Raw genomic sequence first — 16798 nt, 5'->3', positions numbered from 1 at the left:
AAAGTTTGGATGTATTTCTTCAGCCTTTTTTCTAGCCACACTTAATTACTTTAGTTCCTTGCCTTATTAACTGAAAAGCTGTTAGTTAATTTAGCTGAAAATAGTGTTACCCCTAGCATACAGAAGTACTCTAAAAACCTTTTCTCAGTGGCTTAAAGACTTAATGACTGGTCAAAGACACCAGCTTCTGTGGCTTCTATAATAATTTTCAGGTTGTTGTAGGGTGAGCAAGACTGAAATTTTAGGTGTTCTTGAAATAAATTGATCCTCCTGTATTAGGATTAAATAAAACATGAGATTTGCAGAGAACTTTAAGTGGTATCAACATCCTTATTGTCCTTGCTTCAAAGAATACTTTGGGAGCTTGATTGGTTAGTCTCAGTGGTACTGAATTAACTCCATTCCTGAGGCTTCACTGTAATATTTATTGGTGTGTTGTATTGGCTACTTTCCTGTTTCAGAATGTTAGCAATTCAAAATGTCTGCTGTTAATGGAACTAATTACTGAAATGTTATTTTTGTCAGAACAATCTCTCTCTTTAGCCTATATCTTTTTTGTAAGCTTCCATGATTTTCAGTACTGACCCAGTCCATGCCCAAGAGGTGCATTAAAAAGCCCCCACATTTACAGACTAGGAGTCGTTGTGTTTTGACACTTGTCTTTAGTGCCTATGTCCAGTCAGCTATTTTAAACACAGCAACTTCTAATACATTGACGTTTTGCAGACCTTTTCTTTTAGGAGTTTAGCTAGCTCCATTGCTGGACTGCTGGATTACATTCATAGTGGGATACTTCATCCAGTTCCATATTTTATTCTCTTGTGCATTCTTCTTCTGTGAGCTGTCTTTCAGACAACTGTTGCTTAAGTAGATAGTTCTTATCATACCCTTGGACTTATCTTAAAGAAAACACAAAAGCAAACAGAAATCCAAAGCTCTCAGTGCAATACAAACTGTATTATTAATCTGCTTGTGTCATTAGAGGAAGGAGGCTTATGTTCTTGTCCCAGACCTGAAAGGGATGAATACTTACACTCACCACCTAAAACACAGAATGTACCGGTGTCTGTGATTAGATTGTCAGGTATTGTTTTGATATTTGCAGTAGGTGCAAGGTATGTTTTACAAAAGTGATTTTAACTGCTCTTTAAGTGACTGTATAGTAACAGTAATTACTGACTTCTTTTCAGCATTACACCAGTAGCTGTTAGAAGCAGCCCCAAGAAACAGGTCTTTTTTCTTGACTCTAGAATTACCTGGGAATATACCAGTTAGTTTGTTTTTATTAATGTTAGCACAGCAAATAATCATCCTTCTACTGCCAAAAGTCAGGAAGGACTCATATCAAGGGAACAACTTGTCCAACTTGTTCTTTTGTACATTGTGAACCCTCACATCACAAAAGCAGACTTTGTTGTGTGTTCTAGACATTTATTATGCAAGGTAGAAACATGTTTTTTTTAACTATCAGTCTAAGCATCACTTGAATAACCCCATTTTAGGACAACAACCTACCCGCCCCCAACAGAGGTTATTCCTTTTGATTTGTAGGGTTGAATTTTCTGAAGTGGACTATAGGAGCCAATTTTACAGTGTATTCAGTAGGAAAAGTACTAAATCTGTCCCAGAGGCATTTACCAGAAAATTATGTCAAGTTACAGAGAAACCAGACTCAGTGGGGAAGTATGAGAATGTTATGAATGTTTTAAAATTATGTAATCCATTAAATCTTTCATTGTTTGCCTAGGGAAATAGGTGACCACTGGCATCTAGCAATTCAAGAAGCAATCTTGGAGAAATGTAGTGATAATGATGGAATTGTTCACATTGCTGTAGACAAAAATTCACGTGAGGTAAGTGTCTTTCCAAGAACATCTTAATACTTTGTTCATCCTTTTCAGCTGGACTTGCAAAAAACTCAAACGCTTCTCTCTCTTACTTAGGGCTGTGTATATGTCAAGTGTCTCTCCCCAGAGTATGCTGGAAAGGCTTTCAAGGCATTACATGGCTCTTGGTTTGATGGTAAGGAATGGGGGTTTATAACAAAACATGGGTAGAAATTACCAATGGGTGCAGTTGGAGTTTTTCTTAAATGGTGAAATGTTTTGTATCTAAAGTATTGAGCAGTAAAAAAAACCAACAAAATACTGGTAAACTAATTTCGATGTAATGACACAATTGTGTTTTACATCCTGAAGCAAAATGTAATAATACTGAACTAGAAGGTTTCTCTTTTCGTATCTCTTTGCCTCATAGGAAAGCTGGTAACAGTAAAATACCTGCGACTAGATCGGTATCATCATCGTTTTCCCCAGGCTCTTACTTGTAACACTCCACTGAAGCCATCAAACAAACACATGAACTCTATGTCACATCTGCGTCTTCGGACAGGCACAACTAATTCTCAGGGAAGCTCCTGAGAAAACTTTCTACAACTGCTAGGACTGTTACTTGCAACAGGAATGTTCCTGTTTGGCTGCCGTCTTCCTTTTTTAGTGCTTTTTGTATGTAATACTTTAATGAATTAAATAAAAGTTGGAACGTTCCAGAAGTCTTGTTTCCAAAGGGACTTAGCAATGAGGCAGTAATACTGAGCTGACAAAAAAGAAAAAAAGTTGCTTCACAAAGTTTTCCGGGGCTATAGTAAACCGATGCATTTAAGTTTTGCATGAGGAATACCAATTTCATTATACATTTGCAGATGTGGTGACGTATTTTTGCACCAAGAAATGTTTTTGATAATACAAAAGCATGGAGAAAAGAAGACTTCCTGTATTTCCATAGTTTCCTGTGAAATAATCTTGTGAGTATTTTGTAACAAGCAACCTACAGTTCCTGATGGTAAATAAGTTAAAAAAAAATTCACTCAATATTAGTTTTTTGTTGCTGTATAAGAATCTTTTTCTGCAGCTGGGGTATGGGGAAAGTGAATTTGGCATTAGTGGTTGCATATCAATGTGAGGGAAGATGAACTGATGGCGGATGTACTGAGTTTTGTATATAAGTATAAATGCTGGTGGTGGCAAAAAGGGTTGTGTTCTGTGAGGATGTCTGCATCGAAGCAGCAAATAAGCTTCCTATTTTATTCCAAACCTATTGTTTTATATGGTTTTGGCTGTACCAGGACAAGAGGCCAAAACCTAAAAGTGTTGGATATAGGTTAAATATCTTTTATAGGTTTTATATAAAATACCTGACTGATTTTGTGTGAAAGGTCTGATACCAATTGTAATGAAATTTGTGAGCAATAAAGAAGCAATTGGCAGATACTGGAAAAATATTTTGTGAAAAGCTGTATTTATTATTACAGGTGTCAGGGCTGTGACAAAATACCATCGGATTAAATGACATTCCCAGTACATTATAACATGTTTTAATGAACCATTTATCTGTTAAAATTTTAAAAGGTACATACTTCCTCGCGACAATTTTGGCTCATGCAAACTAGTGCAGCTGATAGTAAATATTGTGATTCCAAGCTTGTAAATTTACTAATGTTTACCTAGAAGTACAAAATTGTTGCTGAGAAGCTTAGTTGCAAATCTAAGATAATTGGCTTTACTAATCCCTACTCCTACAACAATTTTACCTAGTTATCCAGCTGAACATCCTGTAGGAGGTGCGACTGGAAGCACACCAGTCCCACAAATTTTACTGAAACTCACTTTACTTTGTAGATATGATGGATCTGCAGCATGAACTTGCACAAATAATGCACGTTTTTCTTACGGTTAAGTAAACATGATGCACACTATTCTGCAACAGGAAATCCTATTGTGCCTTACCTTTGTGCTTTTGTGGGCACCATGTTTATTATTGGAGAATTTGTTAACCGAAAAATTTTAAATCCTCGGTTTTATGTCTCAGATGCTAATGAATGAGTATATATAATATATAATCAGCCATGCAGAATTCTACTTACCAAGGACAAGTACATATTTTTGATGGGTAAGTGGATTGTGCCAGGTCTGGTAGATTTTTGATGAGTTTTATTATATACATATATGTATATGTATAATATACATGTATATGTATTATATATATGTATATAAACTAATTTTGTTGTATTTGATGTGCATCATAGTGGTTTGTTAACCTGACCTTAGTGACCCCATCTTGTGACCTGTTGCAAGAGTGAATGTAAAAATAGCTGTGGCATTTAAAAAGGTCGCCTCGATGCAAATGCATCTATCTTGCTTCTAAGAGATATTTCTTGTAAACACTGTACATTTTAATTGTAATATGTACTATTATGCAGCTTATTTTACATTAAACTGTTAAGTTGACTGATATCCCTTCCTGCAAGACAGGGGAATATGTATAATATCTGAACATTTGAGAAAAATCAGATGTTTGTTGTAACTTGTCACCCTATCCTGTAAAAACAAACAAACCAAACCAGATTCGAATTAAAGGTTTATTAGGGGTTTTTATATGTGTCTCACCTTCTAGATATTTGGGTGTCTCTGACTCAAATGCTTGTCTCATCTGGGGGCAGAGGGGGAGATTAATCTGTTACAGCCACCTAATTTTTAGTATTTGTTGGGATGTGAACAGATGCTGCTGTGAGCTGATGCACACAGCCACCCAGTTAACTGTCAGCTTGCCTTTTGTCCTGATTTTGTACACGGGGGGTGCAGAGACATTACCCTGATTCCTAAGTCGTGGACATGCCGTGTTATCTCCCCTGTTAAAGGACAGGGGTGAACAGCCTTAAACATTGTGCTTTCAGCCTCTTTCATGTATTTTGAGATACAGAGAGTCATCAAAGGGATTTTGATAGACTAACAGAGGAGATTAGCTTCTTTTCCCTGTCATCATCTTACACTGCTTTAGAATTGTTTTAGTGACAGGTTGAAAGTTTAGGGGGTGGGAGGAACAAGGAAGGGTGCATAACTCCATTATTTACGTTCATTTGCACCGCATATATATATATATATATATACGTGTCCCGTGGGGAAGGGGAGCGGGAGGAGTCACAAGTTCGCTGTCGTTCAGTTCGCTCCTTTAGGAAGCCAGCCGCGGTGGGCACTGAGCGCTGCCGTAGTTCCGCGGCCGGTGCCCAGGGCCGGAGGCGGCTCCGGGAGGGGGCCGTGGGCCGAGGCGCTGCGGCGGTGACAGCCCCGCTCCCGGCGGCGCCGCGCAGCAGCCGAGGGCACGGCACGGCAGGGCAGGGCAGGGCAGCCTCCGCTCGGCCGGGGCTCTGCCTGGAACCGCAGGAACGTCTCTTTAAAGGGGCCGGGAGCCGCTTTGTCGGCCTCCCCGAAGCGCAGGCGTTAACCCTTTAGGACAGGGCACTTGGGCCGTGCCGCGGCGGCGGGATGGGACAGGGTCACGCCGGGCGTGCTGCGGAGTCTCCCGGCTCCATGCTCATATTTGGCGTTGGCCGGCGGTGCCCAGGAATTTCCCGTCATGCTCCCCGGGCGGCGGGCCCGTCACGGCGCTCCCGCGGGGCGGGGGGGCCGCGGCCGCCCGTTCGCTCCCCCGGGCCGCTCCCATGCGCGCTGCGCCGCCGCCGCTGCTCCCCGCGCTCTGCCTGGCGCTGGCGGCCGCCGCAGGAGCCGCAGGTAGGGACCGCAGGTAGGGACCGCAGGTAGGAGCTGCGCCCGGCTCCCGCCTCCACACCGGCTCCCGCTGCCGCGCCGCGGGGAGGGCGGGCCGGGGGCTGCGGCGGGGGCGAGGGGAGGAGCGGCTCCTCGGCGCGGGGGCCGGGCCGGGCCGGGCCGCACCTGCCGGGGCCGCGGCGGGGGCGGAGGGGAGCGGGTCGGCGCTGAGGGGACCCCGCGGGCCCCGCCGGTGGCCGAGAGCGGGGCTGGGGTCGGGGGTCTGGGGTCGGTGCCCGTGTCACGGAGCGAGCCCTGACAGCGCTCGTGGTCCCCGCACCCCGCCCGCCCCCCGGCCGTGCCGTCCCTGTGGTCCCCGCAGCGCTGGAGCCTGGCGCAGCCCCGGCCCCATGCCCTGCGCTGTGGCTGAACTCCTGACTCAGACGGGGCGCACGGCGGAATTGCTGGCTCGGGGAAACAGCGTTTGACCAAGTGCGTAATGAGTTTAGTTCGGCGGCGATCCCCAGCTCGGTACATTGTGCAGCGCTCAGTCGAAAAAGGAACTTAAACTTCACAAATGAACTCAGAATTTGGTTGTGTTTTTCTAAGGAAACTCGGTGTTGTTCACTGATTAAGTTTGTTTGGTGTTAATCTTCTGACAGATACAATCGATGCAAAGGATAAAGTACAATTTATTTCTGTCCAAGTTGTACTTGGAGCATCATGCTATTACTGGAAATAGAAATGAGACTTAATTAAGCTTCCTGTAGTATTTGACAAGTTAGCTATAAATGCTGTCTTTCCTGCTTGAGCTGAATTTTCAGTCATCACCCTCTTAGCACAAAGACTGTCTGAAAGCGCAGTGATCTTAAAACAAGCATAGCTGTGTATTAAAAATGCCAAATCTAACAGTAGTTATCTACAAATAAGGCTGGATGTCAGCTGTTACCTAGTGATATATGTTGTAAGGTAGTCTCTGTAAGTGTTCTTACCCTAAACACAGCATTTAGGAAAGTATAGAGCCTTACATCATATATGTCATGCTTTTAGCTCTTTCTCTGTTGTTGCTGTTTGGACAGATAGAAGTCAGAATGAGAAATCTGCAATAGCCAGTCACTTTGCCTTACTGACACAGCTTGGTTATGGCTGTCGTCCCTGCATTTCTTGCTTTCAAGTGTTTGAGTCTTTGCAGCAGCTTCTCATGCTGCTTCATGTAAACAATATTGTATTCTTAGAATTTATCTCTATGTTTTGCATTCTTGTTCTCTGAGAGAGAACTTGACTGATGGTCATATTGACCAATGGAGTCAGGAGGTTGTAACCTCCTTGGGCCAATCTTGGCCCTCTGTACAAAATGTATATAAGCCTTTGGAGTCAGATAATAAAGAGCTTTCCATGTTTGACCCTGCTGCTGCCTGCTGTCCTCTGTGAAGGTCCGCTCCCACGTCGCAACGTGTTGCCCCTCGAAGGGCAGAGGTAACAATGGCAAGTCACCTGTAAATGGAAGAGCCATCTCCACTCCCATTATGGCACAGTGCCACTCATCTGAATCCAGAATTTAATGCTTAGAATTTGTCCTGCTTATGTTTTTGCCCTTGCTGAGTAGACACGAGTGCTTTCTGTCTTATTTGCTGATGATTCCCAACTTTTCGTTACGTTTGCTGCGTGCCTTTGCAGTTTGTCATGATTCCTTGTCTGCCAAATTTGGTTGGTAACAGTGCCCTTTGAGTCTCATTCTGGGAGTAGTTTCCATGTGGCTTGTCATCTTAATCAGACGTTTGCTCATAGTTTCTAAAAGAATCGCCCGCCTCGCTTTAGACATGGCTTATTTTAGAACAGTATTTCTCAACCGTATTTTAAAATTTATGTAGGGAATTAAATAAGGTTAGCAACTTAACCAGAGTTGCTAAATAATCCTAGAATTTTGAGATTAAAAAAGGGTTTTTTAAAAAATAAAGTTCTGCATTGCTTTGTTTAAACCAGTAAAATTAGTGGAGTTAAACAGTATATAGTTCAGTCCAGAATGTGGTTGGTCGGTGCTTTTCCCATCTGATGTACCTTGGATCTCAGTAATGCACATTTGGAACGATCTTTTAGGAGGAAAAAACAATTCTGTTTTCTTCCAAAAGCGCAATCTTTAAAAATAGTGCCTTTGTAGATGCACTAATGTTTCTATATTTGGTAGCAAAGCCATATAAAGCAGTTGATCCTAGACAAAAATAAAGTCTTTTGACTGAATGACCTTGCTCATTTTTCTAAGTGGTAGCAGTTACACGCTCTCACAGGGATTAGTTAATTCAGATGTTTATGTCAGTACATACTACAAGAATTTCTTATTTTTTGTTTGTACATACCGTAAGAATTTCCTACAGCTCTTTGGTAAGGGCCAGCTTGCACGTGAGGGAGGTATTTGGTCCTTTGCCCTGTTATTTATGAAGGTATGGGAGGATCTTGTTTACCTACTCTTGTTTTGTCAGCTTTGTAAACTGATACTTGTTTCTGTATCATTGGAGATCCAGCCTATTTATTGCATTAGAAATGCTAGAAAACAGAATTTCTCTATTAGGTGGGTTGTTAATGGTTCTTTTGTTACTTATTTTAAAGGATGGGGTAATAAGAGTCAGTAGGGAGAGAGAAGAGAACACTCTGTTAAGGATTTAATCTTCTCAGACAGAAGGTTAAGAAGGCTGCCTGTCTGCATCTGACTGGCATTGCTACAAGCCAGCAATGCAGTAAAGCCATCCAATTTGGAGATAGCTTTGTCGAGCTGCATAATTCAAGTGAGTGTGTCCTCATTACAGAGCAACTCTTAAGCCACGTGCAGCATTGTATTAGTCATAGGTAGGGAATATGACCTTCTTTCCCCCTTTCTGTTATTTTTCTTCTTTGTTAAAAGCTGCAGTTTGGGCAGCACTCAGGCTATGTATGAAGTTAAGCTATGGAGGCTTTAACTGATAGAAAACTGGGATAAACATTGGCCTAATTATAGCTGGGTCTAGCTCTAGTTTGAGAGTTCCTTAGCCAAAAGACCCCCACAAAAATGGACCCTCAAATTCCTGGTGTGTTTATAACATTGTAATTAGGAATTACTGTCAAATAAATTCAGGTGTGGATTTATATTTTCCTGAGTAACTCTGAAGTTGGTATGCTTATTTTGGAACAAACTACAAGGCTAGTCAGAAATAGGGTGTTTCTTGCTTGGGAGTAACTATGTCCATACATGGAGTTATTTCAAGGTTAGTTTCTCTACACAAGACAGAGGTCTTTTAAACAGAACAACAAAAATCTGAGACCTTTTGGGACTCTTTTTTTTTTTTTTTGTCTCATAGAGTAAGAAGTGGCTACAGGTTAACTTTCCCTTCCCTCACTCACCTTGCTTTGGTAGGATTTGTTGTTATCTTTTCAGAGGCTCCATTTCCCTCAGAAGGATCTTTGGTTCTCAGTGACCTATTAATATGTACTAGCTTAAAAAAAAACAGAAAACAAACACAAAACTAAGATTTAAGTCTTCTGTGGCAATTTGTGAATGTATAACCAACTAGCAGTGTTTTTAAATTAATTTTCAACTAACCATTTAAGGAAAGGAAGGAAACACATATTGGAATATTAACTTCTGCCAGAAACTGAAGAATGTCATTGTGTATTTTAACAGGGATTTTTGTGTCTTTAGTCTGTGAAGATGCTGATCTGTATTTTTTTTTTGTGTGAAAATAGGGTAAAAGAATTTTTTGGGAACTCCATTTATGGTGAGGTAATTGGAAATTATAATTTATCTGCTTAGCTCAAGCCTTCAGGTTTTCATTTAGCAACCTCAATTCAGCATTATCTGAAAACCACACAATCTAGCAACTGGAACTGGGAATAAAGAGGCTTTTTGCAATAAGGGCTTTAAGATCTGAGGACTTGAACGATACTAGCCCAGAACAGGCAAGAAACAATACTTACAATTATAAGGTGCTAACACAGTTTTGCTGTCCTCACAGACTTAAATTATAGTTTAGCATTGTTTTGTAAAACAATTAATAACATAAGTACTTCTTTATTTCCAGAAAGTTTTGGATTTAAACAGCTTTTGAGTGTTGCACAGACAAAGTCTAAGGACAGGACTTCTGCGGAGATCCCCAGTTTGCTTTTTCAAAACTTTCAGTAGCATCTGAACATCAGGATTGATGATTTCTTTGAACTGTGGACAGCAGCTTAGCAAAATGTACATAGCGTGCTAACACATTGTTTTGTTGGGAAGTGCTGCCTCATCCAAGAAATTTTAAGAGTAATGTCATGCATGCTATTTGGATGTATTTCCCCACGGGCCTCTTTAACTCTATGTTCTTCCAAAAGGGGACAACGCCTTTGCGTTTCACCTGACGGAAAACAAATCCCTTCTGCCAGGGAATAACAATAGCGCTGATGGAACGTAGCTGCCAAATGCCACCGCTTTCACTCTCACCGCACAATGCAAACGGAAAAAAAATTCGACACATGAACCTTAGCAGCTTCCTGGGGAAATGATCTCTGCCAGTCATTGCCAAAAGGAAACAGCCCACAGTGTTCCTTCTGGATGAGGGATTGCCCTGTTCTTGTTCCTCTTGGCTCCCCAGTGCGTGGTTCTCAAGGGAATCTGCAGGCGAGGCTGTTCCAGTGCCTGCACAGAGAGTGGAGGTGATTTCAACAACTTTGAGGACCTTCAAGGGGGATTCTGGTGGGTGGGAGCTGCATGGATGTCTCTCATTTCATGCAGCACAGTGAGTCTGGCCTTGGCTTTCTTCAGCTGGTTCAAGAGCAAACATTCGCTTGATAAAAAGTTGTTCAGTTGACTAAGAAAAATGGTTGAATATACAAGCAGGCTTTGCCACCTGGGTCAGATTGTCACCATCCTGCTGCTGGAAGGAAGCTTGATATAAAACATAAAACCAATGCAGGTCCATCCTAATGTGTCCTGATGATGAACTCTCAGAGCTTACACTCAGTTCAAGTCAAATTTGTACTAATGAGTGATTCATAGTGCACTGATCTAGTCTGCACAATGCTGAAACCAAGGCTTGCAGGTCAGATTCGTTGGGCTTTCACTCCTGCACACCAGTATCACTGTCAGTAGCCATAGCACAAGAGTGAGGAAGAGATGGGAGTAAGACAGGAGCAGATGCTTTGGCTGCCAGCCTGGGGACAGGTGGAAAAGTAGAGGTGAGCCAGTCAACTGTGTGAAGTTACAGCCCTGAAATGCAAATTCAGAAACTCCACAAATAAAATTATTTGGGTGTTCTGTAGCGTTATCATCTCTGCTTTTGAATGGTTGCAGAAAATGAAAATCAGCCTACTTGGTCAAAGCCTTAACATTTAACTGCTATGTACTTTTGGACTGTATCTTCATTTATCTTTTTTTTTTTTTTTTTTCAGAATTAAAATCAGTGCTTCATGAGATATTGTGTGTACATGGTGGAAAAATTCACTGTGCTGACAGCACACCTTAACATCTTATTTCACAAGAGAAACCAAATTGTCTGTGTATGTGCTTGTTCTGTGTACTGTTGCTTTTACTTAAAGGCAAACTCACAAAAGGGACAAGATCTTAGAGCAAATTAGCAGCTCACTGGGGAAAGGACCCACCATATGCTCCTGGTATCTAAACTGCTACCTAGCATCCCTCATCCAAAAACACAAAGTAGCTTTGCTACTTGCCTCTGAACTTGAGAGGGGTGCTGGTTTGTACCAATTTATTCTAGCAGTTGTTAAAAGATTCTGGGAAGGATTACAATAGATATTTTGCAAGACTCTAGGCTCTTCCTGAAAAGCCTTAAAATGTGAAATACGGTAGCTGTCTGAGGAAAAACAACCCCTTTTTGTTGCTCAGTTCCATTCAAATTACAGACCAGTGCATTTTGCTCTAATGACAGTCAAGTAATAACTGTGGCAGTAATAAAGACAGTGTAATAGCTGAGTGATGTAATGCTATTTAAGATGAGAGGAAGATTTTCAGAGCATTATCCCGTTTCCACAATCACTCTTGTAGACTAAACAAGCCAAGTGCTTAAAAATTTTTGCTGGGATTTGGCTTTCTGAACCACTCTTTTTGTTTTTACTTCTCCTCTGGGCTTTCCTCAACTGTCTCTGTCCTACACCCCAAAGCAGAAGCATTTTCCAACTGATACCTCATTGCTGCTGAGCAGACCAGACTTCCTCCCAAGCCCCTCCTGTTATGCATTATGTTCCTCTTTTTAATAAACTCCAGAATGTTATCTGCCTTTTTTTTTTAAGGGTTTCACACTGTTGGCTCAGTTTATTGTCACTGTAACTTTGACATCCTTTTCTGTTGCTAGTGTGGCATTTTTACTTTTGATTGTTTGGTGCAGTTGAAGATTTCTTTTAAAGTCCAAATGTGATTCTTTGTACTTTGTTGTATTGAACTTCATCTTGCTGTTTTTTGACCATTTCTGCAATCTATTAAGACTATCTTGAGTTCTGCTCAGCTCTTCAGGGTGTTTCACACTCCTTGCAGGTTGGTGTCTCTGCAGTTTTAGGAGGACTGCTTGCTGGGTTTTGGCCCTGGTCAGTAGGAGAAGCACTGAACGAGTGTATTTATTCAAGGAGCTCTGCACCTGTGATATAGGACCTTGATCCAAAAGAAAAGTGCTTTTCCAGTTTTCTTTGTCTAAAAGTATTTTATATTTGAGGTCTGTTTGATTTGCAGCTTTCCTTCTGCCTGTAGAGTACAAGGAAAGAAGGAAAGTACATTAGTTAAGGGGCTAGATTTTGGCAAGCCCACCACGGTGGCTTACTGCTTTCTAATTTTCATTGCCTGTTTATGGATTGTTTAGTATTTTGTTTCAAAGGTTTTCTGTGTGTTGAAGATAGATTTATGGCTGAGTAATTCACCAGTCAGTCTTCCTTTTAAAAATGGATATTAACGTATTTCTCTTGAGATTTTGTAAAGGCAGAAACCTTTCAAAAATCCTCCAAGGTACATGCTCTTTTCTGAACAATTTCCCCTCCTTGTTTCCCAAACGTTTAGGATAAATTTCCTGATCTTTCAGGGAGAGACAGTTTCCTCAGGGAAATGTTTCAGGCACACAGGACATTTCCATCATCCTGGAATACAGTGATCAACATTAGTGTGCCTAATTTCTGATAGTCTCATATTTATGCAGCTAAAGTACCTGAGGTGCAGTTCCTAAGAATGAGATGGAAAGCTTGATAGACTTTGATAAAGATTTCTCTTGAAAAACCCCAAAATCAAGTAGCTTTAGCAGCTCCAGTGACAACTTTTGTGCAGAGCAAGATCTGCACAACGGATTTCAACTTTGAAAGTAGTCACTACAACTACTTCAGGCAATTGCCTCTGCTGTTTATTAAACAGTCCTATTTCCAACCTGAAATCTGATGTGTTGGTTTTATTTTCTTTGTATTGGGTTACCAAGTGTGATATCTGCATATGGCCTTAACTGATTATAGGTTATGGTTTATTAATTTTCTTACTCGTTTCACCTAGCAACTACATAGAATTTTCAAACATATAGATAACTGTAAGAGAATGTGAATCTTTCTGTACATACCTACCAAGGCTATAAAAATAACATACTGAATAAATGTATCAGAATTCTAATCAGTAATTATTATTTCAAAAATGCATCAGGTGGATAAAGAGCTGGCATGTCCTTCATTGTTTTATCCTGATTGGGGATGCTGAAGGTGCTCACTGAGACATTCTGAAGTGCTCTACAGAAGGGCCCTGTGCTGGGCTTGGAGAATGCTCTGGGGGCATGGCTGAGTTGCTGAGGAATTTCTAATGTCTCAGAGTGGTGTGAAATATCAGGACCAAGATGGGGAAGAGGGCCCTGATAGCTTAAGTGCAGGATTTTCTTTTTTTAGAGCATGAGTCCAAGTAGGACAGAAACAAACTGCATTTTGGGGCAAATGCTTAATGAAGTTCCTGACAGCAGGCTGTGGCGGGGGGGCTGCCTGCGGGTGCCTGCCGCTGCCTCTGCTGAAGGAAGTGGAACAGATGTCATTTTTAGGGACAGATTATGCAAAGAAAACATCAACATTTATCTTAGAATATTGATCCAGAGGAAAGCTAAATTACAAAGCCTTGAAAGTAGCGGAAGGTTGAGGGAAGAGGAGATGGAAGTTGGTGGCTGTATTGCTGCCCTGTGACCAGTGCCAGCCCAGCTGCACCAGCGCTGCCCTGGGGGGCTCGGGGGCTCCCTGCACGCCTGTGTGGCTGCTGCCAGGCCTGGCACTGCTCTAAGTCTGCTTTAACAGAGCAGGAGGAAATATTTATGTTTTTTTTTTTCCAAAGGTAAGTGCTTTTCGCCCTGCAGAAGAGGTTTTGCATGGTTATTGCAAATCCAGTTGAAGGGGTATAGGATGAGTATTTCTGCCTTTTTGAATACATTTAGGGCTGGGAAATGTGGATTGACAGAAATGTAAAGTTTAATAAATATTTTCAAACAGTTAAAAGAGGTGGAAGAGACACCTTCATGTTTTGGACACTTCAAAGAGAATTGAAGAGAAGGGAAATAATTTAAGCAAGTTTTGCTAGAATTAATACATCTTTTGTTCAAGATTTGAAAAAGACTTTTAGGATGCCTAAAGGTGCAGATCATTGCGCTGCACAGACAATGTAAATAGATTTAGCTAATTAAAAAGATAAAATGCTATGTTTGTGGATTTTTAAACTGCACTGGAATGAAAATCACAATTCAGCTCACAGATTCCACATACCATTTTTCATTGAAAAAGTTTGTCTTTGGAAGGTATTCAGAGGCTGGAGCACCTCTTCTGTGAAGAGAGCTCTTCTATGAGAGAGCTGGGTTGGTTCAGCCTGGAGAAGAGAAGGCTCTGGAGAGCCCTCAGAGCCCCTTCCAGTACCTGATGGGGCCACAAGAGAGCTGGAGAGGAACTGGTTACAGGGGCCTGGAGTGACAAGACAAGGGGGGATGGCTTTAAACTGAGAGTAGATTTATGTTAGATATTAGAGAGAAATTCTTGACTGTGAGGGTGGTGAGGCACTGGAACAGGTTGCCCAGAGAAGCTGAGGATTCCTCATCCCTGGAAGTATTTGAGGCCAGACTGGATAGGCCTTTGAGCAACCTGGTCTAGTGGAAGGTGTCCCCTGCCCACGGCAGAGCAGTTGGAACCAAATGATCTTTAAAGTCCCTTCCAACCCAACATATTCTGTGATTCTACGGCTCTATGATGTTTTCTCTTGTAAGAAGGAGAGACTTGAATAATGTTTTTATCCCTGTAAATACCTAAATACAGGTAGATGCACATATAATCCTGGTTATTAAATGGCAGAAAATTTGGGTAGTGGTTTAAAATCAAGTGGTCTTTATATTTGAATCAAATTTATCGTTGTCAGGACAGAAATACTTTCCCTTGCTCTCTCACTTTTCAGTCATTGACATTCAGTATTCGCTCAAATCTAAATAGACCCTTTCCTTACTTGCTGCAGTGTCGTTTCACTGCTATTCATAAAAATAAATGTACAACCTTGACAAGAGAAGACTTAGGAGTTTCTGTTTCATTTGATGGTATTTTATTTTGTTATGTATTAGATGTTTGGGTTTTTTTCAGCTGCATAAAGATTCTTTGGTTTTTGGATGATAAATGTTCTGATTGCAGTGTGTAAGGCATTCTTTATGGTGTTTTTTATTTGGTTGGTTTTGGTTTTTTGTGGGTTTGGGTTTTTTTTTTCAATTTGTTCTATGTTAGACCTATATGCTATAATTTTTTAAAAATATTTTTGGATAAAAGGCTGAGGTTTTCTTGTAGATTCATAAGGCTGCTCTGCATACCATCGTGACACAATCTATGTGATCAAAGGTACATTTTTAAAGGATGCTTTTGTTCTGCTGACATATGCGTAGACCTGTGTGCGCTGAGGATCTCGTTTGAAGGACAACTCACGGGGCTGTGCAGCGTGTAATTGTACCAAAGGGAGCTGGCACCGCTCGGTGGTGAGGAGCGGTATTGGTTTGTAGAGAAAGCCACGTGGAAAATTTCCATGTAAGGGAGACTGCTGGGGAGAGATTGGCAGCTATGATGTCTTCAACTCGAAGTGCTTTTCTAGCAGCTGGGATGATAAAAAAAGAAACCACCACCTGAATTGCTCTAGTTATACTACCTGACAGTGAGATAATAAGTAAATTTTATAAACCCTTCAATTAAAAACATTTTTTTACAAAATACAAGATACTCAGGGTCTGGTTCAGAGTCTGATCTAAAAATGGTATTTTCTCTGCTAGGAAATAATACAAATACAGAGAGATAATTCAGCTTTTAAATGGTTTGTGCTGAAGAATGCAGAATGAATGAAACTACACAAACAAGACAAATGTGTCTTTTGCACTGGAATAGCAGGGTGCATGACATCTATAGGCACATTATGTGCATATACATGTAGACAGATATTAGCACTAACCACTTTTTCAATTAAAAGAGTTTTAAATATCTTTAAAATCTGCTGGCAATAGACCTACTGTTTGTTGGTAATTTCCTATATACAGTGTAATAACTCCATGGCATCCATTGTGAACGCCTTAGTTTCCTGCTGTGGCAGGGAGTGTTGGGAGTTTTTATTCCCTGGTACAGATTTTAGTCTGAGAACTCATTAAACTGGAGGGCAAAACCCTGTCTGGAATTGCAACTCTTCTGGCTCCGATGTGTTCAGGGACTTTGTCCCCTTCAGTGGATTAGTAAGTGTCATTTCTACATTTCCTTACAATGACTCAAAAAAGACAATAATCAGATTTATGTGGTCTGTGATGTTTGAGAATTCAGCTTCTCTGTGCAGCAGGAGTGGCAGCTTCCTTCATCCCTCCTGCAGCCTGTGTGTGCCGTGGGGTCGGGAGTTCGCACTCAGCAAACAAACCACGGCAGGACTGGTTTGAACGCTTCTCATCGGGGAACCAGCGAGACGATGCTCTTTTCAAAGGACTATACTGGTTCGTTGTGCTGGTTTGAAGTCCTGTTAAGTCATACCACTTATCCAGAGGCTTTCTCTTTGCTTCATTTATGAGATATTCTACCTAAGAGAAACTGCTCATGTCACATATCTATTGTGTATTGTTACCCAGGCAAATAATCTTTGTAAGGCGAGGAAAAAGTCTGCTGAGTTATGGAGTAATGTGTAACACAATTTAAAAGAATGTCAGTTTCAGATGATGTAATAGTTTAATCTTCAAAATTAGTCTTTTTTTTAAATTGAAAAGTAAAAGCTAGTACAAAGGTGTTTCAGAAAAGCAAAACAGAAATTT

The 16798-nt window shown here is 41.1% G+C and overlaps 2 protein-coding genes across 6 annotated transcripts in view; both read left to right on the top strand.

Moving 5' to 3' along the window:
* The window catches only part of LEMD3 (LEM domain containing 3), a 43482-nt gene extending 39062 nt beyond the window's left edge, over positions 1–4420 (top strand). Inside the window, exons 11-13 of one of the 2 annotated variants that reach the window (XM_083860257.1) lie at positions 1748–1853; positions 1944–2022; positions 2702–4420. In XM_083860257.1, the coding sequence (XP_083716383.1) occupies positions 1748–1853; positions 1944–2022; positions 2702–2739 (223 nt within the window). In that variant the 3' untranslated portion in view covers positions 2740–4420. Of the gene's footprint in view, positions 1–1747; positions 1854–1943; positions 2023–2256 lie in introns of both variants that reach the window. The other variant, XM_083860256.1, reaches the window with a different exon arrangement.
* A 946-nt stretch (positions 4421–5366) lies between these two features.
* MSRB3 (methionine sulfoxide reductase B3) overlaps positions 5367–16798 on the top strand; it is a gene marked incomplete at its 5' end in the record, with an annotated part of 78895 nt that continues 67463 nt past the window's right edge. The window contains one exon of one of the 4 annotated variants that reach the window (XM_083860258.1): positions 5367–5567. In XM_083860258.1, coding sequence (XP_083716384.1) covers positions 5367–5567 — 201 coding nt within the window. Of the gene's footprint in view, positions 5581–16798 lie in introns of all 4 variants that reach the window. The other 3 variants (XM_083860261.1, XM_083860259.1, XM_083860260.1) reach the window with 3 other exon arrangements.

The sequence above is a fragment of the Zosterops lateralis genome (genome assembly GCF_965231275.1).
Source record: "Zosterops lateralis genome assembly, chromosome: 4".
NCBI lineage: Eukaryota > Metazoa > Chordata > Aves > Passeriformes > Zosteropidae > Zosterops > Zosterops lateralis.
This window is presented reverse-complemented; position numbering and strand designations above follow the sequence as displayed.